The 27,858-nt window shown below is 42.4% G+C and overlaps 1 protein-coding gene across 1 annotated transcript; it reads left to right on the forward strand.

Annotated features, from left to right (window-relative positions):
• The first annotated feature begins 508 nt into the window (after positions 1–508).
• Positions 509–27,756, forward strand: RARS1 (arginyl-tRNA synthetase 1). The gene is made up of 15 exons (XM_080995249.1): positions 509–655; positions 2,817–2,951; positions 4,758–4,952; positions 9,403–9,514; positions 10,546–10,646; positions 11,973–12,094; positions 18,262–18,382; positions 19,722–19,851; positions 20,368–20,472; positions 21,701–21,879; positions 22,499–22,608; positions 24,157–24,262; positions 26,082–26,254; positions 26,415–26,662; positions 27,542–27,756. Exons 1-15 carry the CDS (start codon positions 611–613, stop codon positions 27,649–27,651), a joined length of 1,992 nt encoding a protein of 663 aa, XP_080851375.1. The 5' UTR covers positions 509–610; the 3' UTR covers positions 27,652–27,756.
• Positions 27,757–27,858: the final 102 nt, after the last annotated feature.

Here is a 27,858-nt window from a genome sequence, read left to right on the forward strand (position 1 = left end):
GCCGGTATTCCAGGTCCCAACACACTATAACCACTACACTACACGGGTTCTTTAGACACTAATCTGAGCCAGCAATATATATAGCACGCTTGCCATGCTATCTGTTTCTAGTGAGAATCATTTATAGTGCGAATCAGTTCCCCAGCAAGTGCCGCTGTGTTTATCCGTCCGGAACAATCTCGGGGTCGGCGTTTTCTCCCGCTCCGTGGCATCGCTGCGATACACACTCGCAATTCAAGAGACTGGATGCGCACAGGATGGCCCTCTTTTTCTTTATTAGTCTTTTGTCTAGCGAGGAGGAACGATCCCTTGAATTAAAAACAATAATCATTTGGAAATTTGGTCCGTTGTGGGCGGGAAGTTTGCCGTTTTCTCCTCGCTCTGTTTGGCTTTTACGCGGATTTCGCTCAGGGGGGCTGGACAAAAAGACACCTTTGCCTTGGAAGAGCGGAGCGCGCAAAGGGACCGGTAGAGGGGGCGCAAGAGCACGGAGCACCAGCACGGAGGCAAGACGGATTTTTTCTCCCGCTGCCGCTCTTGCCTGGAACTCACCATAGAGAACAGGAGTTCCGCTTCCGGTCCTGGTTTTCCTTTTGTCTGGCCCGCGAGGATGGAGGTGCAGGTGGCTCAATGCGCGGAGCGGCTTCAGCGGCAGGTCAGAGGCGCGTGCGTCCTTCTCTTTTATGGGGCGCGGCTGGAAGGCGAAGAGGAGCGGGGGGCTCGGGGCGGCAGAGGCAAAGGGGGGGGGGCGGCGGCAGCGCGGAGCTGCTCGGAGGAGGCCAGGCGGCGGCGGCGGGAGGCGTTGCTTATTCTGCCGCCAGCGCGGCGCTTCTTTCTCTTTCGAGGCTTTTACGTCAGCGCAGACCCCGCTTCTTCCCTCCTCCGTGCGAGCAAGGCGTGTGAGGCGTTCTCGCTTCCTCCTGGCTCCTTAGGGGGCAGGGTCGTTGGGTGAAACCTTGACGCCAGCAGAAATGATTAAAACGAGGGCTGCTCACCTGCCCTTTTCGCCAGCTAAGTTGCCCCCACCCCTGCACGCTTCTCTCGGGTCAACGTCTGAAGTGGGCAGGGCCCCTGCAGAGAGCAAGGGAGAGAGAGGTCGCGAGTGCATATTAGCTCTCATGGGCGTTACCTTGGGAAGCCCCCCTGTGTTGGAATTGGCAAAGCTAGGTTTCCTAAGGGCCCCTGCCCCGTCCTTTTTTTTTTTTTTTTTTTTTACAAGAAGAAAATTCCTCTGCCCTCACCCACCGATCAGTTATTTGTATTTTCGCACAACAGTGCAGTATAATTGAAGGTAACAACTGCTACGTTCTTGTTAAACCAAAACGAATCTCAAAAAACCGGAATATATCCATTGCCTTGGGCACGCTTGGATGGAGACGCTGTAAATTTGTAAATGTACTAGTAGAAACTAAAATATCTGGAAAGTAAGCATTCCAAGACATGTAACAATTCTCTTTGTAAACCGGATACATGCAACAACTCTTGGCAGAAGGTGAATGGATTTTTTAAAAAATCCTTCGGTGCTTTTTTATACCATATTCCAAAGCTAAAGAGGCACATAGTTACATTTAATTTCTAGCATATGTGGGCATTTCTTAGAGAAAATTTCATTTACAGTAGGGTGCTGCTCATTACTAGCCTAACTTTTAGGTAGCTAAATAAATAAATCTGAATCTGCTAATAGTAATTTTATTTCATAATAATTTCTAATAACTATAATTCTGCCACATGAGACACTCTTCAGTCACAAGTTTAGGTGTGGTTAGCAATTTAATGAAATAGTTCATGAACTAGTTTTTGAGCTGGGGAACATGATGGGTAAGCCATGTGGAGACTTGTTCTTTTTTTGAAATGCAGGGCATGTTGTTTTGTTTGTGCTTCTAAAATAATTTCTGCCAGGTGTTTGAGAGAGGCAAACTGAAAGAGAAGATAACCTGCAACATTTTGAGGGCTACACTTCATAATAATTTTAGTGGTGGAAACTGTTCTTTCTGATTTTCATTACTTCAGCACTCAGGATAAACTTTATATGATAAAGTATTTATACACATACAATATATTGGGAGGTCCTAGAAGGTCTAGGCTGCAAAAGGAAACAACAGAGCAGGTTTGTTGAGAGAAAGGGACTGATGGCTTCTGTTTCTTCCACAGCGTAGTTTCGTGTGGCACTTTCATTTCTCAGGCAGTTGTATTCCTAGGATGATAGACAAAATATTTTTGATGCTGCCTTTGATTTGTATCCAAATTTGATAAGGGGTGAAGGTAAACATATTCAGTAATCAGCCAAAGCAGGCAAACTGTCTCTGATGTCGGGGTACTTTGCATTCAGTTCTGGTTTCTTAGTTTTCCCCATAAAAGAGGAAGCATGGTAGGACCTTTTGAATAAAATAATACTGATACGTAACAATAGGTTCTCATCACTCACTCAGGTGGTGGTGAAACTCATAATGGATTATCTTTGCTCCATTCAATCAGTTCTGCTTGCACTACACAGAACAAGCCTACATTTAATGGAAATCTTAGATGATATGGTTATTATATGAATAGCACAATCAGCAATGTTTATCTACTGTATATGTTGCTAGATAAAGTTCTATAATATCAGATTTTTAATGAAAAGCTAATGTCATTATGTTCTACCAGTCTTTCCTTAGGGATTGGTTGTTGAATTTGTTGCTACTAATTTTTAACAGTGTAGTTAGTTTAATTATGGATAATAAACACTAAAGATTAAATTTTGATGCAATCCCTATCATATATTACCATAGGGTAAGAAAGAGTAGGTTATATACTACTGGTTCTATTTTGCATCCTAGGAAAAGGAAATCAAGTTTCTGACTGCAGAAGTTGATCGTTTGAAAAACTATGGATGTTTGGGAGTTTCCCCAAATTTGGAAGGGTTGCGGGAAGAGAACGCAAAACTTAAATATCGCTTAAATGTTCTACAAAAGGTATGTTCCCTTTCTGAATAGTGTGAAGTGTGCAAAAAGTAAACGAATGGTCATGACTGTCGTGATTCTCAAAATTATCATTTGTCATTGTGAAGAGAATGAGAAAATGTGATTAACGCAGGAGAGATCCCCCCCCCTTACTGTTGAAATCATTCTTCCTTTGAAATTTGTGCAGTATTGTTCTGTTTTACTGATACGTTGACCCTTAAGAAGCTCGTTTTAAAATGTTATGAAGAACCTGAAATAGTTAATTACACAGAAATGCATTTCTCTGTTTGATTATGTTGTCTAGGGCTGGGCAATAACCTGGTTTTAAACATCACAATATATCACTAGCTAAACATTGTGATATATCAATATATCACAATGTCTGAAATAAGGATGAAGCTATGTAGAGGCATTAGCTGGCTTCACTGTTTTCCTCACATTGTGATTTTCCCATAACACACACACACACACTGCCACGTCAAAAATTATGAAACTGATACCACAATATGGACTTCAGACCAGTTTTGAACAATATATCGCCCAGCCCTAATTGTCAGTATTCTTGTTCTTTGACCTGGGATGCATCTACACCAGCTGTTTCCCCCAGCGTACATCCAAGGAACAAGAATGCCTGGATAGGTTAGTTGGCTAGAGTATGATGCTGATAATACCAAGGTTGCAGCTTCAGTCTCCATATGGGACAGCTGCATATTCCTGCATTGGAGGAGGAGGAGTTTGGATTTGATATCCCGCCTTTCACTCCCCTTCAGGAGTCTCAAAGCGGCTAACATTCTCCTTTCCCTTCCTCCCCCACAACAAACACTCTGTGAGGTGAATGGGGCTGAGAGACTTCAGAGAAGTGTGACCGGCCCAAGGTCACCCAGCAGCTGCATGTGGAGGAGCGGAGACGCGAACCCGGTTCCCCAGATTACGAGACTATCGCTCTTAACCACTACACCACACCACACTGGCTCCCCCATTGCACGGGGTTGGACTCATAGCTGCCAACGTTTCCCCTTTTTAAGGGAAATTCCCTTATTCCGAATAGGATTCCTCACAAGAAAAGGGAAAAGTTGACAGCTATGGTTGGACTACATGATCCTCAGGATCCCTTCCAACTGTACAATTTTTTGATTCTAAGAGTGAGAGGCTGCACTTCATCCTGGTAGAGTCTCTGGTGCTGTAAATTAGGGCTGTACTTTTGCGTACATCTGGCTGGGGGTAGTCAAGGAACATTCTGCCCTCCCCAAATCTAGCAATTCTGCTCAGGGAAAAAGAGAGTTGCAATCTGCTTTTTAAAGTGGCAGGTTTTCTTTACACCACCACAAGTCTACTTGTAAACAAATGACTGTTTGCAATAATATTTCTTGAACATGAAAACCTTCTGCCTGCTACTTTCTCACACAGCAGGCTTTTGAAGCTGTGACAATCTTCATTCTCTTTAGCAGGGTATTTTATTTACAAATCATTTCTGTGTATGCAGCTATTTTATTGTTGTACTCTGAGCACATAAAGAGAACATGTCTCCCTTTATTCTAGGTCAAAATAGATGGAAACTGACACAGCCATCGGGGTTTGCTAATCTTGGTTCACATGAAGTCTGATACATTTTGTAAGCAGTGCAAAGCATTCCTTTGCCCGTCAGCTGGAAGAAGTTGTGTTTCTGTAAAAAGCAGATTAGGATTTATGTGTGTTTGTGTTTACACACACATTTCATTTTAATCATGAACTGTGTTTAGGGTCCTTGAATTGAGATGCACTGTTCCAATGGGCTCCTCAATCTGATGGATGGATAATTAGATTTGTGTTTTCATTTAGAGCCTTCAGGAAGAAAGGAGTAGAAGCAAGCCATCAAAAGGCATGATTAACATCAATAGTCGCCTTCAAGACATTTTTGGAGTGGCTATTAAAGCTGCGTATCCAGATCTGGAAAATCCTCCACTGTTGGTGACACCAAGTCAGCAGTCCAAGTTTGGTGACTATCAGTGCAACAGTGCTATGAGCATAACCCAGGTAATTCATAATGTGAGAATTTGTCGTTGTTCTCTAGTGCTGTATCCAAACAGCACAAAGCCACCCAGCTGAAAATATACATTGCTCAGCTTTGTGATAATGTTGTAGTTTGAGTGGAACAGGGAAAACCATCCACTCTATTTTTTTTTTTTTTATATCATATTTATTAAAGTTTCCAGAAATATAGAAATACAAAGAAAAAGAAAAAGAAAAAAAAGATACTTGAAACCTTACTTTCATTACCTACTTTCTGGGACTCCCCCCCTCCCCCTCCCAATTGTATTCCCTTTTCATTAATTTGGTTCTACAAGTTCTCACTCCCAATTTGAAGCTTAATTTGTTTAACCCACTCTCCAAATTGAATTGTACAAATCTTACCACCGTCCCACATCATTAACAAGAAAAGAAAAAAGATTTTCCCCAAGATCCACCCCAGTTCCTTCCACGAATTCCCTTTTTTAAACACGTCCAATCAAAATAAAATGACATATGTAAGTTATATAAAGAAATAGAAAATAAAAGATATAAAAAGATTCAAAAGATGATTACACAGCCTTTGGATTCCAAATCTCCCCCCCCCCTTCCCCGGTTTGAATTCCCCATGTCCATCAGTCTATATGTTATCAGCCTGTAGGTCTCAAGTCATGGCCAAATTTCTCCCCAATTCCATCTTGCCAGTTTTCTTTTAATTTATTAATTTTAATAACATTTAACTTCAAACGTCCAATCTAACAGAGGCCTTTAATTTCCTTGATCTTTACCACTCCTACCATTGTTCTTTCCGTGTCGTAGTCAGTCCTTTGTTCTTCTTATTCCTCACTTTCTCAGGTTTCTTGTCCTGTGCAGCTGCTAAAACGTTCTAATTCAGAAATCTGGTATCTCTACAGAGGTTTGTTATTCAGGAACAAAAACTTACGTCCAGTCCCTTCCTTTCTTCAATAGAAAATTCTATTGTCTCCTTTAATGTAAATACCTCTGTAGACAAAATACTATTTCAGTTTTGCAGCTTTCCCAGAAGATAACAAGTCCTGTGCGAATCCCGGAGTATTTTTCCACTTACGACCGTTCTTGTAATGTCCTGAAACCCCTCTAGGGGGATTGTAATAACTTTGTATCCTCTAATCCAAAAGTCAAATTGTTGTTCCTTATTTTCCGACAGTTTATATCCATATTGCAGGAAATTGTAACAAAATTGACCAGCAAAGTCCTCATAACAAAGTCCTCTTTATATTCTCCAGCTTTGACAGCTACTTTGACAGCTGTCAAAGTCTCCGTCTCTCTTCACCCGGCTCTGCGAATCGCCCCGGTTCCCAGGGGGGGTTGCATTTTCCTTCTCACCCTCCACTCTTCTCCTCCAGCACAGTTCTTATAATTTCCCATCGTGGAATTAATGATTTTTATCAAGAGTATACTTCCCTTTCGACCTTGGTTACCCAGTCCTTGTTTTGGAATGTTTACAATAGGGGGGGATTGACTTCCTTTTTAGATCGCCCCCGCTCGTGCCTAATCCGAAAAAAAATTCCTTTTTTTTCTCCTTTTGAACCCGGTTTCCCAATTACTCACGGGTTGTTGTTAATAGTCCAAATTTCCAATGGAAGAAGTCAGCGCTCTCCGTCGAATGGCATGCGGCTGCGCTCGGCAGGGAAAGCAGAGGACTCAAAGCACCACGCCGCTCTCCGGCACCCGATCCGAAGCCTTTAAAAAGGCTCCTTCATGAGTCGGGAGGGCGCTAATGGTGCCAGCCGAGTCACCCATGTCCACGGGCTCTGTGCCCGTGGTTTTTAAGGGTCCCCGCGTCGCCGGCGCGGTAGGACCCAGCCCCTGCCGAGCAGACTCCCTCCGGAGCTCGGAGGGAGTCCGCCATTCGGCGATGGCGCCAACCCGGAAGTCGGAAAACCATCCACTCTATATCAGCCTCTCAATTTCTCAGAGAAATCTACCCTACAGTTGAGGAATCTTTTGTTGCACTCTTCTATTGTTTACATTGCCACATTTAAATGAACACAGTACACAGCAGACAAGTATTAAAGCATTTAAAATGAAGAAAATCAAGTCACATGCAAACATGAAAAATCATCAAAACTATGGGTTTTCAGTGCTGCACCAATGGGGTTCTGCTGGTGCAACAGGATTTCCATTCATCTGTATACCCCAAAAATCTGCTCCAGAGGGTCCCCCAATCTTTGGGAACTGATCTTGAGAACAGGCTGGAGGGAACGTGACAGGAAGCTCCATTATTCAAGCAGAGCTGCAGCGTTGGCTCAACCCTGGAAGGATTATATATCATTTGTGGAAAAGCCAATATAATTTTGCCTCTGGGGCCCTCCAGATGTTGCTGGACTACAGCTTGCATAATTGCTGCTGGCCACACTAACTTATTCCCCTCCCCATTTTGGCTTAGGGGGGAAAAATACATGTTTTTTTTTTAAAAAATGGTTCAATTTTGGCTTAACACTTTCTAGAATCTTACTCATTTGTATTAATATGAAGCAGTGATTTTCATTTTTGTAAACTGTCCTGAATAATGACCTGTATTTCCATATAAACAAATAAAATAACAGCAAGCTAAATCCTGAACTACAGAACAGCTACCTTTTTTAAAAAAATCACCTCTAAAATCCTTACCAGTATAGTTTCCCCCTTTGATTTAAAAATCAATGTAAGTTTGCAGTGGAAGTTGGACTTCTTGTCACATCCCTTGGAGGATGGTAAAGTTGCTAAGCAAATTGGCCTGGCAGAGATCTCTTTCCAAACAATACTGTTACGTGCCAGCCGGCAGCCTCTCGGCATGAACTTCTTTTGGAGAAACAGCTCCACAAATGTGTGTTCTTTTCTTCATAGAGCTCATTAGCATATGCACTTGGGTGTCAGCCAGCCCAACACAAGCTTGCAGTGCCTTTTTAAAATATTTTTGACCGCTGCTTTACCCCAATTAAGTCACTGTTAGGAGTCTTGTCTGGTGCAGGTTTCTCAATGTCTGTATTGTTTGTATTCCTTGATATCATAAGGCCTCCCCTCCCTCCCCACAACTTTTGACAGCCCCTCCAGAGATCGGCATGGACACAAGCTGCTTTATGGAATGTCTCCACCCTGATGCACTTTTTGAGCTCTCTCTCTGCCAGCGTTGACACCCAAGACATGTCGCTGCTTACTTTGTGCAGTTTTGCAAGTGCTAGATGTTTGCTTGGCTGATCGTTACTTTCATTGAAATTGATTTCAGTAAACATACCCCCCTGCCCCGGCCATTTCCCAGACACTAAATTTGTTTTGAAATAGTATCTGTTCCTTAAAAAAAAGGAATCTCCCACACACCCATGCACCCACCTCCACACACTTTCCAGCCATCAAAAAATATTTTTCATCCCAAGTGAAGCAGTGAAATTTTTGTTCTGTATCAATCATTCTGGACACCAGCCATTTGGAAACTCCTGCTTTTATCTTTAGCTCCTGCTCCACGTGAATGAGCAGTTTCTTGATGTATCGTGCAACATTTTTCAGAACACTCAGCACTTGACAAACAGCAAACATGTGGAAGCAGAATTCTAAAAGGTGAAGGGAGAGAGCTGTTTGTGTATGCGGGCGGGAGGGAGGGAAAGCAAAGGAGAAAGCAAGCAATATATCTCTAAAACTAATAGCCGCCTAGCCCCTCCAGCTGAGAGTGCAAGCACAATATGCTAATGAGCATGTACAAAGACAAAACACATTTGTGACAGCTTTCCACATTGGCAGGGCACATGGAGAGACTGTCGCCTGGCACGTACGCTCTTGCCATTTTTTGAGGATTGCTTTCTGAAGCCAAGCAATACATCAGAGAGAGAGAGTACTTGCCATAGAAAGACTACTTATTAGAAAGGAAACCTAGAATCACCTACATTTTGCCATGGAAGACCATCTGGCTGTTGTCCTTCTCCAATACCAATTCCTTTCATAAAGATCAGTGGGTTCCTCCCTTTTGAATGTGTAGAACAGCTTTTGCAGTCTGGTGCCCTCTAGGATGTTTCGGAATGCAACTCCCACCAGCCCAGCCAAAATCTGTAGGACACCAGGTTGGGAAAGGCCAGTGTAAAAGTCATCTGTAATGAGTTATGCATCTCAAAAGATGCATACTCAGAAGAATCATTTGAATTGCTCTGGCTTACATGTGGCAGATGTGGAATTGGCAACTTCCTGCTGCTCCCATTTCCTCTGACAGGAAATGGCAACAAAGGACCACACATATGCTTGAATAACAGTAGGGTCCTAGGGTATTTATTCAGTTTGTGATTGCCTCTGCTATATTTACCCAGTGGGATTTTCAGGGCAGGCTGGTTTCTTGACAGATTCCTGTGAAAAGGGAATTCCATTTTCATCACAGCTGCTCAAATGATATGAGCTTGTAGAGCTTTGCCTCAGGTTCTCTGTGTTCTCCTCAGTCAGGGATTGTGCTGAGACCTCTTGCTGTGTCTTTCAGATACTGCTCAAAACCAAGGAGCAAAAAGTGAGCCCGAGGGAAATAGCTGATAAGATTGCCAGAAACATTCCTGACAATGAATGCATCGCAAAGATTGAAATCGCCGGTCCTGGTACAGTTACTCTGTTTTTACTTTTCTGGGACATCTGAATCTAATGTTATGAAGTATTATGATGAAATGACTCAGTAGAATTCTGAGTCCTTTAGAGATGAACTATAGGAGGATAAGGGGAATCCTCTCCTTAAGCTTGATGCCTATTCACCCTACCAGGAATTCTGACGTGTACCCCTGTGACATTCTGGCTTCCATAGGCAGAGGAGTACAGTCGTACCTTGGAAGTAGAACAGAATCCATTTCGTAAGTCCATTCGACTTCCAAAATGTTTGAAAACCAAAGTGCAGCCTCTGATTGGCTGCAGGAAGCTCCTGTGGCCAATCGGAAGCTGCGGAAGCCCTGTCAAGTGTTTGGCTTCCAAAAGAACCTTCAAAAACCGGAACACTCACTTCCAGTTTTTGATCGTTCGGGAGCCGGAATGTTCGATTCCCAAGGTGTTCAGGAGCCGAGGTACGACTGTACTCAGTTGGGCATTTATTAGGAAGGTTGCACCGTGTGATAATTCTCTGTGAGTTTCAGCTTGGTATTTGTGACAGTGGGGAAGCATTTTATTTAGCTCTGCAGTTAAAAATGAATGTGGCTCTTTCAGCGAGGTTAGCAGCAATTTAAATGAAGAAGTTTTGGAGAGAAATTAAAATAATCTTCCCTATATAAATATTATCATTCTACTTAATCATATACATTACCTGAGTGCTTGCAAAATAAAGAAGAAACTTTATTGAAACCCAGTGCCCCTCAGTGAAAGTGATGCTCCTAGCAAACTAATTGCTGACCAAGGCTGCTTACAGGACAGCATCTGTTGTCTGGACAATTGGCTTCTGTTATTTATTGATCAAAACCAATGGCACTTTGTCCTTGTATCATTATCAAATTGATTTTTCCCCTGTCACTGCAAATGAGTTGCCCTGTTATGGGTAATTATGCAATACTGTGTTTTTAGCAAAGTATGTGCTCTGTGCAAAAGAAATCAAGGCCTTAATATGTATATAGTCTCAGGAATCATTTTCACTTTTTATGCTTTTCTGAAGGTTTCATTAATGTGCACTTGAAAAAGGATTTTGTATCTAAACAACTAAGCAGTATGCTGGTGAATGGAGTTCAGCTGCCTGCTCTTGGTGAAAGGAAGAAGGTATGACAGTAAATGGTTAACTGGGTCTTTTCTTAGGTACTGCTGCTTAATGTTCAAGGCAAAGTGTGCATTTGCAGATAAACTATTTCAGTTGTTTAATATGCACTCAGTCTGCAGACATACAAGAGCAGGGTTCCAGAGCCCCACATGGCATGTTCCGTGCCCTTCTTAAGGTCAGAGGTGGCTGTTTGCAGCCATTCCTTACCTCCACCCCACCCACCCCGGTCTTGTTAGCGTTGAAGTGTTTTATGTGAATGGGCATCTTTGGTGTTCTAATGTTTGACGGATGTAAAAGGAGACATTTTGAGTTGTGTTCTGTAGAGTGCCAAGGATTCTCATTGAATGTTCTCCCCTGCACATCTGCTACAGGAGAGGCAGAAAGTCAGAAAGTCCCATTGCTTAGTCCTAATATTTAGTTGAATTGCCTCCCTTCATTTTTTTATTTTATTTTTTTATTTCTTTGACAAGTTCTGTGAATCAACTTTTAGTTTTTTGTTTGTTCAACACTTTTGACACCTTGTGAAGCGGTCAGTGGCCCAGTTTGCAGATAATGCTAAGCGTGCATACGCAGGCTCCTGGAGAAAGAATTGCAGCAACCATGCTCCTCTCCTGATGGTGTTGCTCTGCTACCCAGTGCTAAGCTATGGTTTGACATATCATTACATCCAAGCCAAGATCTGTGTTTTTTGCCTCTCAAATAAATCATGAGTTGTAAACCAAGAACAAACTTTGGTTACAGCTCATGGTTTGTCTGGAGCATGACAAGTCGCAAGCCTGGGTTTGGATAGGGCCCAGATAGCATGAGAGCGAGCAGCAGAATTAAGGGAGGAGTGAAGCAGCTGTAATCTTCCCTCCAGAAGCCTGCATGTTTCCCCACTCATGCTAAGCCATGGTTTGGCTTGCTGTTATGTGTGAGCCAGGTCAGTTGGGTGCACGGTGAGTGTAAGCACCAGCCGCCATGTAGAACTTGCACAAACGAGCAGCGTAAACAGGACTTTATATATTACCTTGTCGGTGTGGATAGTATCTGAAGGTGTCCATAACTGAACAGCGTGAACAAAATACTCACTATTTGGCTCACTTAGGCCCTGTGCATATGCAGTACTTGGTGCAGGAAGTCATTCAACATCACTTGGAGATTATGTTTAACGAGCGCATAATATGCGCAATTCTCTTCATGCTTCCCACAATAACCAGTGAATGTGTACAACAGCCAGTGTTTATGTGCATTTCCTAATTGCAGATATATATAAATGATGCTTCTTTGAAAAAATACTTTGCACTGTTTATAATGCGCATATTTTTCATTTCTTGTCCTACATAAAGGTGGTGATTGACTTCTCCTCCCCTAATATTGCAAAAGAGATGCATGTAGGTCACCTGAGATCAACTATAATTGGGGAGAGCATGTGCCGCCTCTTTGAGTTTGTGGGGTTCGATGTACTAAGGTAAGTCCAGCCATGGTAGAATTGCATAAATGCTCAAAATGTATATGGGCACACGCTTTCATGTCTCTTGTCAATGTGGATTCTCAGTAATTGCCTATACAGCAGTGTTGCTATGTTCCATGGAAGTGCTATTCCTTTATGAAAATCACTGCAGAACCCTATGTTTTGAACCCTGCACACATCCACCATCCTTTAATTAACCTTACTTTTCCTTCTAGAACTCTTTCAGACCCCCCCCCTCTTTTTCTCAGAGCCTCTCAGGGTGCCAAGCAGGGCTGGCCACACCTCTTGTGGTGTAGCTGCAAAGCATCTGGGAACCCTGCACAAGGGATTTTGACAGGGTTGTCCCACCCACCTGTCAAATTTGGCCTGTGGGGTGGGGCCAGATAGAGATCTGCCCCCCCCCCCCCAGTTCCCCACCTTTGGCTTGAATGCATCCAACTTGCCCTTTACCTACTGTCCTTGACATTTGACATACACCATACAACACGGCACTGAGATCTAACTTGATTTGAATGTCAATGCAAGTTGCTTCCTAATTATAGCCTGGAGTCACCTATCTTCTGTATTTCACTCCACAAACATCTTAAAGCTTCAAAGGAGAACAACGGTCTTCATCCTGTAGTAGATATAATTTTACTGCAACAAATTTGCCTAATTAATTTAGAAAATTAAATCACCTTCCAACTTGTTTTTTAGGAAAGGATGGTGTATGAGTTGCACAATAAATTATGCCCATAATCCCCAAACAAACCACATACATGATTTTTAAATATTTTTTAGCAGTCAAATCAAATCAAATCCGTTTATTGTGAGGACCATGCCTGTACACAAACATTAACACAACAATAGTTAAAAAATATTAAAATTCATTACATACTACGCCAACAAAACCTTCATCCCACAAAATAGAAAGAGAGGGAAAACAAGCAACGAGTTAAACAGACGATGAAGGGGTCTTTACATTGTCATCCATAAATCTTTCCCTGGCTTTCATGGCCTTCATCACAAAAACCGCTACCACATGGGTAATACGTGGGTTTGCATCAACTAACAAAAATTTTACTCTATCTTCAGGATTGGTTATAGAGTTGGGTATAATTTGCAGCAATGCGTCTCTAAAGCCCGAGTAGATGGGGCAATAGAGGAGGTAATGTGTAAGATCCTCTTTAATTTTCATAAGGCAAGGGCATAAACGATGTTCTACTGGGGTTTTTGTGAATCTACCGGTCAGATATGCAGTTGGCAGTGTTTGAAACCGTGCCATAGTGAAAGCTCTCCGAAGGGTGGGATCAGTGATCTCCACCAAGTAGTTGGCACAGATTTTGACTGCTTTTACTCGGGGAAACCAGTAGGAAAACCCAGAGTTTTTTATCTTTGTGGAGTCCAAAAAGGCGTCTTTTTCAAAGATCCATTCCCGAACTTTATCAGGGCTCCACAATTTAAGGGTATTAAACTCAGGTAGATTGTATCTGGATAGGATATCTAGTAGGTTTTTATGCCAAGTAGTATTATTTTGTAATGATACAAAGGCTTGTTTAGCCAATAAGGTGTTCGGGGCATCTGTGAGGTTGGTGAAAAAACGCAGGAATCTTAAGTGGGCCCTGGCAGACACAGAAGGTAATCCTACTTCCACTCTTAGGAGAGCTGCCGGAGTACTCTGAGGGAGGCCTAGAATTCTTCTGAGGTAAAAATTTTGGAAGATTTCGAGCCGTTCTAACAGCTTCTGATTCCATCCCCAGAGTTCTACTCCATATAGCATCTGGGGAATCACTTTTCCAACAAAAGCTTTTAGTGCCGGGATCACCAGTTGCCCTCCCCTCGAATAAAAAAAGCTGAGCAGAGCACCGATTGTCCTACGTGTTAGAAGGGCTACAGTCTTGAAGTGGGCAAGCCAGCTAGATGTAGCTTGGAAAGTGATACCAAGATATTTAAAAAAAAGACACTGTTCAATTTTGTGTTCATCTAGAGACCATCTAAATGTGTGGCGAGCTCTAGTAAATACCACAATTTTTGTTTTGTCATAATTTATCTTTAGAGAGTTTTGGGAACAATAAGCTGCGAGCCCCTCCAGCATGCTATGTAGGCCCCTTCGAGTAAGTGCCATGACAGCCATGTCATCAGCATATAGTAATATATTCAGGTGTTTGCCTTCCAGGGCAGGAGCTGATGACTTATACTTTGCCATATGTTGAACAATGTCATTTATATAGAAATTAAAGAGGAACGGCGCTAACAAACAGCCCTGTTTAACCCCTTTCCCCAGTGGCAGTGGGTCAGTATAGTTGCCTGACATCCCAGTTCTGATTTTAACTGTGGTGTCTGAATGTAACTCTCTAAGTATTTTGAGAAGTCGTCTATCAATATCTGTTTCATATAGTTTTTGCCATAATTTGTCCCTACAGATTGAATCAAAAGCGGATGTAAGATCTACAAAAGCCACAAAAAGTTTGCTCTTATGTACCTTTGTATACTTATCTATCATTGTCTGTAGTACCAAACAATGGCCTGTTGTACTATGGCCCTTTCTAAACCCTGCCTGTTCCGGATTAAGCAGGTTAGAGTGGTCAGCCCAGTCAACCAGTTTATTTAGCAGGTAGCGAGTATAAAGTTTATACACAATGTCCAGGAGACTTATGGGGCGATAGTTTGAGGGGTCTTGGGGGTCTCCCTTCTTATAGATGGGGGCTACCAGGCTCAGTTTCCAGTTTTCTGGGATTTTGCATATATCATTTATTACCGTAAAAAGTTGGGCCAAAATAGCAGCCCACCACTGGGCATTTAGTTTAAACACCTCAGGAGGAATCATATCCTCACCGGGAGCTTTGCCATTCTTGAGTGTTTTAATTAGCTGTAAACATTCTGATTCGGTAACAGGATCCCAGCCCATTAATAGATCGTTTTTAAGAGGAGGGAACTGGCTCGGTTTAGCAATGTTTGGAGCTGTATATAGCCGGGAAAAATGTTGGTACCATAAGTTAGATGAAATACTGTTGGTTACAATTTTCCCTTTGGGTGAAACTCCCTGAGCAATTATTTCCCAGAACTTTTTGTCGTCCCGCAATTTGATCGCTTTGTCAAGTGCCTCCCATTGTTCCTTTCTGTAGAGGGATTTCTTAAATTTTAGAGTATTTTTATAATGAGAACGCCACCTGTGCAGGTTTTCCAATGAGGACAGGGTCCCTTCCTGTTTTACCTTATTTTGTAATTTCCTAAGCAAAGATCTTAGATTCCTACAGTCTTTGTCGAACCAGGCCCTCGAGTTGTTTTGTTTTTTGGGAGGGTTGGAATTCGTGAGTAGTGGGAAGAGCGACTCTGAGACCTGCTGAAATGTTGAAAAGGGGTCAGAAATAGATGAGATACACTGGTCTCTCAAGGCCAGTAAGTCTGATGAATGCAGGTGTAGTTTGATTTTAGATTCCAGGTCGCTGTTCCATTTACGCCTACGAAGGGCCAGAGTTGGAGGTGGGTCTGCACAGTGATTGCGGTATTGCGGATCCTCCAAACCACGGGGAATTAGTGAAATTGATATAGGAAGATGATCACTCTCAGTTCTATTGAAAGTCCTGAAGCCCTGTGACCTCTCCAAGAGTTTTGGGGAGACCAGGATATAATCAATAACGCTCGCACCTCTAGGTCCAAGGAAAGAAAAGAAACCCCCTGACCTGTCCATATGGGTACCATGCAAATTATACAAATTATGTTTGAAGGCAGTCTCCATTAATGTAATGCCTGCCTTATTCAAGACCTTATCGTCAGAGGACCAGGGAATAAACCAATCTGCCTCTGGCAGGAACTGAGATTTAGAGCAGTACGTATTAATGTCATTTCCTATCCTGGCGTTGAAATCACCTGCCAGCAGGATATCCATGCCAGGGAGTTCTAGTTCAGCCTTCTCCAAACATAGCTCTAAATCTTCCCAGATTTGTGACGACTGGGGAGGGGTGCCTATGGGAGGGATATATATATTAAAGCAAAGGAAATCTCCTCCTTCACTGCTAGAAATAAGTAAGATTTGTAAATTGTTACTCTTCACCCACTGCTGTTGCCGGGCCTTGCACTTTAGCTTGGTAGAAACAAAAGTGACTAAACCACCACTAGGTCGGCCTCGGGAATTTGGTTTTATCGCAGGGGTAGCAAAGGCTTCGTATCCCTGTAAAGAGGGGACATGGAGATCTAGACACCATGTCTCCTGTAGACATAAAATCTGAAATTTTGTAAGGAAATCCAGAAGGTCGACGTCACCCTGCTTAGATAGCCATCCCGCCACATTCCAGGATAGAATGTGGAAATAGGGTGATGGTGGAAATAGTGGCAGTCAATCTCTTTTCCGGTGGTTTGAGGCTCCTGAGCTGGGCTCCTCCTCTATCTGCCCTGCTTGGTGGTTCCAGGTTTGAGGTCGCTGGTCCCTAGATAGGTGTGATAGCTTTAACTGGGGGGCCAATAGGTTGATTTGGCCCAGAGGATCTTCGATGACACCGTTACAAATATCATGTTGTTCAGCTGATGTATCATGATGTTCAGCTGGTTTTCGCTGAGCAAGGGTTTTGCCGACCCGTATAGGCTGTACAGGTAGCAGGTCGACAGCTGCATCTTGCGTCGGTACTGCTAGCGGGTCAAAATTTGACAAAAGCTGTGGATCTTGATTGCGTATTGGGCTTAGAATAATGGAAGCCTCCAATTCCGGCATCGAGGCATATGAGGACGAGAGCATTTCAGACTGGTCTTGCTTGGGTAGTCCAATGCCAGGCTCGTTGCACGTAGAGACCAGGGTACCAAGCGGGGGGTGTAGGAAATCAATTAAGTCATTTGCGGGCAGGCTTGCCACTCCCTGTGGGGTAATAGATCCCGGCTCCATTCCCCCGTCTATTTGTTCTTTATGGCGCACAGGCCCAGCATCAACACCGACAGCACCTATCCTGGTGCATAGCGGTGTACGGGTCAGATTGGTGAATACCCTTGTAAAATAGATGTACCATTTTCTTGTGCGGTTTCTTAATTTTAGAATCTTTGCAACGAAATGGGCAGATCTAAAGTTAATAACCATACGTCTCATATAAGGTCCAGAAGGCAGCCATGAGATGTCCACGATATCTACGGGGCGTAATGTCTGCCCCAGCAGTTGGGTCAGGGAATTTGTGACCGAATGTTTATCCGCCCATTTGTTATAATTCAAGGGGTGGTTTCCCACCAGTACTGCAAGTTTGCTGTTCTGGAGTTGCAGACTTGAGTTTTGTACTTGGTTGGGCAGGCATCTCACTTGTTTTTGTGCAAGGTTGGCCTGCACACTTGGGCAGGGGTGAGCGGAGTTTGCAATATTGTTAAGCTGAGGAAGTGAGGGGGGGCAACTGAACAAGCCAAAGACTTTTTCAAGCTTCTTTTCGATCCCATCCAGCCTTTTATATAAGTTGGTGATGGTATGTGTTATCAACTCAGTCTGGCAGATTAGCAGTTCCAGTGCCTCTCGGTCCTTGTTTAACTGGGCTGGTGACTGGGATAATTCAGGTGAAGTTTTTTGCAGGGACTCAAGAGTCTGTTCCATCTGTTCCTTCATACACAGGCTCGAGGCTAGTTGTGGGCCATCCACAATGCCGGCAGGCTCCTCATGAGTAGTACTGGGAGCAAGGACCTCATAGCTGTTTGCTGTGGGGAAGTTTCTACAGATCTCATTTAGGTCATTGTCAGGCAAGAAATCCCTGATATTTGTCTGTTTTTTGGCAGTGCTCGTAGCTTCATTGGAATGCTGCCTGCGGCGTTTCTTCCCTCTCATGTCGGCAAGAAAATAGGGAGAAAATTTCTCAAAATAGCAGGGTCAGGGCAGGTTGTGCTGTTAATGAGCCCTACTCCCTTTAACAGTCTTTATCTGCCGCGTTTTCTTGCAGATTTATGGGAGAAGTAGAAATAATCTAAACCATAAAACTTCTAAAATAAACGCCTTAAGGCATCTTAGAGCCCTTAGAACCCGTCAAAGCAGATAATAAAAATATAGCTTTACCGAGCATAAGACAAGGCTGCCGCTCACGTCGCCATCTTGGATCCCTTTTTAGCAGTCCATTTCCTTCACAGGAGCACTTCAGAACAAGCCTTGTATCTTATCCACAGCTCTATTCAGAAGATATTTCAGTTCTGCTTACAGTCTCACTTGTTTTGTGATCTTTACTGTCTAGATTAAACCATTTAGGAGATTGGGGTACCCAGTTTGGCATGCTTATTGCTCACCTGCAAGATAAATTCCCAGACTATCTGACTGTTTCTCCTCCCATTGGAGATCTCCAAGCTTTTTATAAGGTATGTTTTATTTCAGATATATGGTTACCCCTCCTGTTGCTGCTGCTGCTGCTGCTGCTGCTTAACATTGCTCAGAGGTGAGCTGGCTAACTTGTGGCCCTCCAGATGTTGCCCTACCCCTGGCCATGCTGCTGATGGGGCTGTGGTGCAACGACCTCTGGAGAACCACAAGTTAGCCACCCCTGGATGAGAGGATACTAATAGCACTTGAAAATGTATACATCCTGCCTGAGGGTTTTGCTCTTGGTAAGACCAGAAGGAAGTACTGGTTGAGGGAAGGTTTAGAGCACTTAACAAAATAAAAAATCAAATGGCAGCCATTTCCATGGAGGAATTTGAAGGAAGTCTGCATGAACTATGGTTGCAATCTATGCTTAGCTGTCTTGTAAACGTCTACAAAAATGTATTTTGCTGTAAGACTTTCATAATGATTGAAGTGAGTCAGTGCAGAGACTTAGGATGAGAGAATGTTTAGTAACAAACAGTGGGTGAAATCAAATATTGTACAAGCTGAAGTAACAGCACTACCTCCTTCCTCTCCTATCCCCCCATCCCCTGCAGTTTCTGTGCTCTCCCAGGTCTGCTCTGAAAGGTCCCCCAGCCATCCAGAGCAGATTGTGGAGACTACAGCAGATAGAAGAGGAAAAAGTAGTTCCACTGTGTGAACAGTTTGATGTCAACTAATATTGCAAATGTTTCAATCTTCTGAAACTTCCTTGCATCGTAACCCTCCTTATTGAAACAAAGGCAGTTTATATAAAGATTGGACTAATTGCTGAGTCACCTTTTTGAAAAGGGTAAAATAAATATACAAACAGATTCTGTATACTCATTCCTGATGGCTTAAAAAGCCCAATCCAGGATCTGCATGCACAAATCCACATGGATTTGATACTGTTCATCACCTATTTCTAGAGGGGGTAAGAGGGCAACAATATTGGATCAAATTCTGCTCTTGATCAAATCGTTGACAGCATTAAGCATAATTCTTGATTATCAATTTATCTTGAGAATTCATAAAATGAGAGTTGCTGGGATGCAGGGCTCTTCGGTGATGACTAATTCTTCAGTTAGTTCTCATTGGAAACTTGGAGAATCCTCTCCAGATACTGCACAACAATTTATATGTGCTAATACATGGAGAGGTTCAGGCTGCTGTTGGTGGATGTTCCCCTGGGATATTAATCTAAGCATTAGGCGACTCAATATTGTCTATTTGATCTGTTTCGACCATTAAAAGTATTTCTCTTTACTATTTATTACCTGTGCTTTTGTTTGATTTGTTTTAGTATATTGTGGAGGATATTGTTTCATGGTGTCTGTATTCTTCTTAACCTAGGAATCTAAGAGAAGATTTGACACAGAAGAGGAGTTTAAGAAGCACGCATACCGATGTGTGGTGCTATTACAGAGCAAAAATCCAGATTTCATTAAAGCTTGGAAACTTATATGTGATGTGTCCCGGAAAGGTGACTAGGAATTATGCTACCTCTAACTTTTAAGGATCCGCCTCTTTTTCAAGTGGACCACTTTCGGCAGTTTTGGATGATGAGGATTATTATTAGTGTTGTTGTTGAAGCCCTGTCTGGGATTTGAGGGTGATAGTTTCAGGAGTCACAACAAAGAGCTTGTGGCACCTTTGTTTTGACAAAATCTTTTCTAAACTAGATGCATGGAGTGAGAACCTCAGGTGCTTTTGTGTGTGTGTTTCTGTATGTGCGCACACAAATATACATATATAGGTGTGAAGGAAAACAAATTTAAAAGTTGTAGCTGAATGGCAATGCAAAAAGTACAGTTAGCGTTTAGATGTGTTCAGATTGATTCTTTAGAGCAGCATTTTAGTAGTAGTGAACAAACATGACCTAGCAAGGCTGTTCTAAAGCCAGTACCTCAATTTCCTTATTTTACTATGATGTTGATGATGCATTATATGAAGTAAATGAAAGGGCTCAAAATTCTTCATTTCACTCTTTCTTGGTCAGAGTTCCAAAAAATCTACGATTGCTTGGACGTCACCATAATAGAGAGAGGAGAATCTTATTATCAAGATAAGATGAATGATATCGTGAAGGAGTTTGAAGAAGGAGGTAACACAACTATTTGCAGAACGGGCAATTAAATTCCTCAAGACTGTTTTTCACCATAGTACAATGGGTTTCTAAAGCTCTTTGATAAGCTTGTATTTTACCATAGAAGTGGGGAATCCTTACCACTACTACCCAAGAACCACAGTCCTTTAGAAATAGTGTGCTGGGGGGAGGGTGGTCGCATGGCAGTGACACAGTCCCATCCATTCAAGCATATCCCATGAATCCATTCTTGCTTGTGCATGCACACACACAGAGACTGTCTTTGCTACAGTTTGCCTTGGGAGAAAACTTCTCATTTGCTCCAATGGCAGGGCTCTGGATCTGGTTAGGGATCCTGAGGCAGAGAGGCTTTAACACTTTGCTTACTGCTGTAGTCCAAAAGTAGATAATGGCCCTGCAGCTGCTGTTAGCTTTAAGGAAAAAAACTCCCATTGAAGCAAGTTGAAGTTCTTCCAGATGCAAATTACAAGTGGCTGATCCAGATTAGGCAGGCTCTCAGGAGGCAGCAAAAGGTTAAAGCTTCCAGATCAGGAATCAACATGGGCTTCTGCTTCCCCAGTTTCCATGCTAGCAAGGAAGGAAGAAAAGCCCTCATTCTGCAGCCAGCATGAAAGCTGAGGAGTAGAGGCCCCAGGGACCAGATGGAAGTGCTGCAAAGTGGGAACGAAAGGTTATTCAAAAGATGGCACTGTGCATTTGGAAAGATAATGTTTGAGCACCGAACTACATGCAAATGCTGCAGCAGGGGCACTTATGGAAAGAACCTCTCAGCAAGAGGAGAGATCCTAAAGTCTACTACTTGCCCTCCTCACTACCACCACCCTCCAGGCTGTGTTTACTGTTTTCTTTTGCTTAACCAGCCTCTGAAACCAGCCATGAGGAAATGACCCAGAGGTGGATGAGCTCTGCTGGAGAGAACTGGCAGGTGCAAAATCTTTTTAAACACTCATCCCTCCTGCCAGTTCTCACTAGCAGGTTCCCCTCAGCGCCCACATTTGTGTTACCTTGGCAAATGTAGGTATGGAAAAAAGCACATCCCAGGAGAATGTGTAGGTTCTAACTCTGTATACCTGCTGTCATGGCATTTTGTAGCATGACAAAATAGGTTGGTTGTTAAGTGTTCTTCATTGAAAGGTTTTGTATTTGTGTTTTTATTTGTACATTACTGTGTAAAAATACCTTGCTTTCCAAACCTTATTTCTCATTCATTTATTTCTACCCTTAGGATTTGTGCAAGTGGATGATGGTCGGAAGATTGTATTTGTTCCAGGGTATTCCGTTCCCTTGACAATTGTGAAATCTGATGGGGGGTTCACATATGACACCTCAGACTTGGCAGCATTGAAACAGAGACTGTTTGAAGAAAAAGCTGATTGTATAATTTATGTGGTAGATAGTGGACAGGTGAGTTTCACTGACCTTTATTTTGTAGTCCTTTGTTTTTCAGGTTTTTAGCTTTTTGAGTGTTGGTGTGACACTAAAACCACACACTAGTGTATTCTTCTCTTTCTAGTTGCTTCTCCTTTGTCTTAAAACAGGATTCTGAATCATAATAAATTACATCCACCCCATATTTTAAGCCTACAGATCAAGCCACCTTATTCACAGTACTGTAAAGGGTAGAAGCATTTATATATATATTTAAAGAAAAAAACTCAAAGTAGTTGACAGCACATTAAAACATTAAAAACAACACTATCCAGAATACAATATTACTGAAGAAAGTAAAAGACAAAGTATGCATCCAGAGTCACAGAATTAACCGGTAACTAAAATACTATCTTAAATATTTCCAAAGTAAATATTACAAAGGAGGTCGGCTACAGAATGCACATTTAATGTAGCAAAGTTAACACATGTAGAGTTTGGAATGTCATCTACCAGGGAGTCTTTAGTTATGGTTTCTGCATTACAGGGGGCTGGGCTCGATGACCCTGAGTGTCCCTTCCAGTTTGACATTTCTATTATTATGTTAGTGCTGGTGCTTTACCATCAGTTGCTTTAATGACGTGTTGCTTTGCAGGCTGTGCACTTACAAACCATATTTGCAGCGGGTCAGATGATCGGCTGGTATGACCCCAAAGTGACCAGAGTAACTCATGCTGCTTTTGGAGTGGTGTTGGGAGAAGACAAGTAAGTTTGCAGATAATTTCTTCAGTATACAGTAGACTGAATTGTGTTGCTATTCACAGACTGGAAAGCTCAGGATTTTTTTCTGTTAAAGATGTGTCATGTGATCACCAAGGAACTCCTTATGTGCATTGGCTTTGTACTTCAAATCTTCTATCCTTGTGTTTATGTAAGAGCACCCCATAGGCTGCACATTAGAAATTCCAGGCTTCTTGCCTTCTAGCTGCAGCTCCTTGTGCTGCTTCAGAAACGAGTCCAGAGCATTTCCCACCTAAAGTGTCTCCTGGGTGTGTGTGTGCAAGGAACATGGTAGTTATGGTAGAAAGTGTGCCTCTTTAGGTTCCGTACACAGACTTCGGCAACCCTTGCAGCTCTTGTAGATTCTGATTGTTGTGCATTGCTATAGTTATTGAAAAATGCAATGTTAAGAATAGATAAATCCTTCAGTGAATGTGGGTCTCAATGCTAACATAATCATGTAGGAAGAATGTCATGCATTGTATTGGTTGTTCACTTCTGGTCAACATGTAGATAACTTGTAGATAATAGCAAATATGTTCCTGAAATCAGAAATTTTACTATAGGACTTAACAGGATGGTGTTTTGTGCTATTGAATAACTGGACTCATCTGTTGCATTACTGGTTCCCAAACCTTTCATTGTGAGTGCCTGCCTGGGCCTAACTCTTTTTCTGTCGTTTGAGCTTGAAATCATGTACCAAATCAGTTTGTTGAGTTTTTCTTATTTGTCGGCACACTTCACATTTAGAGAATAGCCATTACTATTCCAGCGTTACCTTCATTTTGCACTTTTCTCGTTAGGTGTATGGCACTGCATCCTCACTGCAACCTAGTGGCCCATTGTAAATATACATGCTTCTTTGATGTACATTCGGAAGCTTCACTGCTATGTTACAACATCATATATTGGTTTACATCTGTTCCCTTGTTCCTAATGGTTATAATGAAAGAACAGCTGTGCAATCTCTTTCTTGATATGCATGTCAGGATTCTGCTGTCTGCGCTGGAAATTGGAAATTTGTGCAACTATATCTGCCCATTACACATTATGCACTTTTTATGGGTATTATTATCTGTTTTGGTAGCAATCACAAGGTAGGTAGTACTCAAGAGCAGGGAGCAGTGTACTGTTTTGCTTTGGGAACACTTGCTACTTCTGCCTTCCCCTTTTTATAACTGACTGTACCCATTCCTTCCTGGGGCTGTGGTGATCTTTCCTCTCTCTTTTTCCTTATCTAAATACATTCTCTATCCCTATATTAGTTGGATTATAATCCTGCTGAATTGTAATGGTATGAGTGTGGCCACAAATTTAAAATCTATGTAGTTCAGTGATGGAGTGCTTGAGCTGAAACAAAATATTTATTGTATCTTTCATGCAACAAGGTGTGTGTCTGGGATAATGTATCTATGTTGGTGAAAAGACCAGCAATAGTTTCACTGTTTGACTGTTTTCATCTGGAGTAAAACTTTCTACTTGAAAATGAGTTGTCTACTTAGAAAAGCCACAATTTCCATCTTTTGTTGCCAGAAAAAAATTTAAAACCCGTTCTGGAGATACGGTACGGCTGATTGACCTTCTTCAAGAGGGACTTAAGCGTTCAATGGACAAACTGAAGGAAAAGGAAAGAGATAAGGTAACAATGGGCTTCCTTTTTCCAGTGTCAAGAAAGTAGACTTTATTCTTCTTCTATCTGGTTCTTGTAAGGGAGCATGTTGCTGGCTTGTAGCACAAACCCAACCCAAGACCTGCCGGGGTTAAGAGTTCAGCAGATCTTGTCCTTTCCCAGTTATGGCAGCTTAAGTCCTTCACCCGAGCTCATCTGGCAGAATTTAAGACAGTAGGACAGAACAAGGAGATAATTACTCAATTGGATCATGTGACTTAGCAACCCAGTGCAATTTAGTCAGCAAAAAGGGTAGTGTAAGTGAAATTCTTCTGGGGAAGTTTGGAATAGGCATGTTACGCCAGCTTTCTAAAGATATGATTGCTCTGTTAGTCTGTCCACATATTTGTCTAGCCTCATCATATGATGGCAGTGAATTTGCTGTGTTGCCAATAGTACTTTTCCCTGACTTTGTCCGGGGAGTTGACCTCACTGCTTAGTGTTAGGAGAAAGCTGTTCAAATCTCTCCGAAGTGAAATAGGGTAGCATAGACAGTTGGTGTTCATTCTCGTTCCTACAAATTCATGTGATATATTCTGTACTTAACTATACAGAGCCCCAAAAGCCTGTGCACCCAAGCAAATTTGAAAATGTATATGAAAAGTAAGTCTGTGGGGAAATGAGCAGAAAGATTTGTTTTCAGTGGTATTGACTGCAGACACTGTCTTCTGTGGATGTCTGGATCCTGTTAGGATTACAGGATAAATGAGAAGTAACAGAATTGAAAGAATGCAGCTGACTAGCAAAACTAGTGTGTGTGTGTGTGTGTGTGTGTGTGTGTGCGCGCGCACAGAACTTTCCATCAACATGAATATGACATTTTATTTCGCAGTGCCAGTGTTATTACTTAAAAGCAAAGAGAAGAAAGATGGGGTCTGATCTTGATAATTTCTTTTTGAATTAGGTTAGCTTTGGATTTTTCTCATGGAAATAGGTTAAAGTAATGAATCCATGTTATTTGTCTAACTTGCAGCACTCACAATTGTGCTGCAAAACACCAAATATAATTGGGGGGTAATAGGTCAATTACCATAATAGCTAAAAGTGGAACCACCTGTAGGAGAGCATGTGTACCTCTGCTCAACAGAACCAGTGTACAAAACATGGTTGGCTATTACATTATGCTTATTTGAGAGTTTCCCAGGGGAATCTTCCAGAGGATTAGGTAGACTACATGAGCTCTTGACCAGGGGTGGGGAGTCTGTGGCCTTCAATATGTGATTGAATTACAGCTCCCATCAGCTTTAGGAGCTGTGGCCAATGTTTAGAAATATTAGAGTGCACTACAGTCTTAACCACAAGGGCCACAAGTTCTCTATATCTGCCTTGGACTTTTTCAAGCTTCACGTTTTAAGAATATTGAATTTAAAACATGAAAATAAAAGCCCCGCCCGCCCCCAAACTCTGTTGCTTGAACTTTTTATCTGGTCCACAAAGTAAATCTTTCTTGCATTCCAGTAGATGGCAGCAGAGGATAAAATGACAGGTTAGTAGATCAGTTTGTGTGTGGCTTCTGCATGGGACATCAGCTTCATTTGCTCAGAGTAAAATTGTCCCAAAGCTGTAGAAATCACTGGTCACCTTGCCAGGGGCTGTGTAATTGCTACCACTTCCATGGCTGGTCTCATACTCTGTGAATGTATCAAGCTTCTGCTCAAATGATTTCAGCTGTTCAGAATATGTTTGCCTTGGGTTCACTTCAGTTGCTGTTCAGTCTAGGTTTCCCCAGTTCTGTCCCCTGGTTTTTTGGTGCAGCCTTGTCACAATATGTGTTTTATTTCTCTCACAGGTTCTTACTCCTGAAGAACTGAAGGCAGCTCAGACCTCAGTTGCCTTTGGCTGCATTAAGTATGCAGATCTTTCCCATAACAGAATAAATGATTATATCTTCTCTTTTGACAAAATGCTTGACGACAGAGGAAATACTGCTGCTTATTTGCTGTATGCCTTCACGCGAATCAGGTAAAGAAATTGCTAGCTTCTAAATTTAAGACTTTGTGAGGTTTAAATACATGTATTGGACAATTACAGCCTGATACTGCTGCATTTCCAACTTTGATGTTGGAAGATCGACTCAGCTGCATTCCTATTGAGTCTAATATGAGACTTGTTTTTGTGGCAGATCTATAGCAAGGCTGGCCAATATTGGAGAAGAGACACTGCAGAAGGCAGCTACACAAACGGAGATAATATTGGACCATGAGAAGGAATGGAAACTAGGCAAATGCATTTTGAGGTTCCCTGAGATTTTGCAAAAGATTTTAGATGATCTTTTACTGCACACCCTTTGTGACTACCTCTATGAACTGGCTACTACATTTACTGAATTCTATGACAACTGCTACTGTGTGGAAAAAGACAGACAAACTGGTGAGTTAAGTTCATTTTAAAGGAGATAAGGGACAAGTATAGAGGGTTGCAGGGGGCCCGAGAGAGTAATGGATGTAAGGGGAGGTACCCCAGTCATATATCTTCAAGGTTCTTTGTAAACTAAAAGGGTAGAAACATCTACTTTATGTATGTGTTGTGGCAGAGGGGCAGCTTAACTTGAATTTTGAGTAAGAGTAAAGGTTATTCAGGGAGTTTTTCTATGAGTAGAATAAAACATTTTAGAGGAATCTACTCTTTTCCCTTTTTGGAACTAAGTGGTCCATTGATTCAATCACTGAAATTTCCAAGGCATGGGGCAGTGGTACTGTTTTCTTAATTGAGCAGCACAGTGGCATAACGGGTGGGTGGTCCCAGGCACATTTTTTTGGGGGGGGGGGCGCAACCAGGTCTCCCCTCCACAAAAGGGGAGACTGCCGCCGCCCTCCAGGAGGGAGGAAGAGGGTGTGGTTTAGGAAAGCCTGCTTCTCAGCTGATCAAGTGCCCTGCTTGCATGAGCCAGAGTGGGGGCAGCTGCCTGCCCACTTGGTCCCTCTGTGTATGGTGGCTGAGGGACTCAAAAGCGGCTGTAGTGCTGCTGGGTAAAGCCTTCATACCAGTCCTAGAGCAGAGGCTGATGAGAGCAGCATTCCTTCCCCTCTGGAGTGTGAGTGCAGCCCCCATGCTAATTTGCAAGCCTGGGGTGTGATTGGACTGTTTCAAAGCAGTGGGCTTCCACCGTGCCCCCTTGGGATGTAGCAGAGTACTGTGGAGTACTATTGCACAGAAATGTGAAGGGACCAGAGAGAGAGACAGCTGGCTCTGCTGACTAGTAATCTGGATAGCAACATATCTCACTTGGTTTTTTTGTCTCTTGTGTAGGCAAAATAGTGAAAGTGAACATGTGGCGAATGCTCTTGTGCGAAGCAACAGCTGCTGTTATGGCCAAAGGTTTTGACATCTTGGGAATCAAACCAGTGCAGAAAATGTAACTATGTTGACTTTTCAGATAACTTTTCTACACACAAAAATGAACTATTTAGTTGACTATTCTGGCCTATTTGAAAAATAAAAATGTTTAAGTTTCAGTGTCTCTACTCCATGTTGTAGGGCAGTATTTATTGTAACTGCTTAGATCTCACTGTGTATATACAGTGTTATGCCAGTTTTTGGTGAAACAAACAATCATTTTGACCTTG

Source organism: Podarcis pityusensis (assembly GCF_964106645.2).
Source record: "Podarcis pityusensis genome assembly, chromosome: 2".
Lineage (NCBI taxonomy): Eukaryota > Metazoa > Chordata > Lepidosauria > Squamata > Lacertidae > Podarcis > Podarcis pityusensis.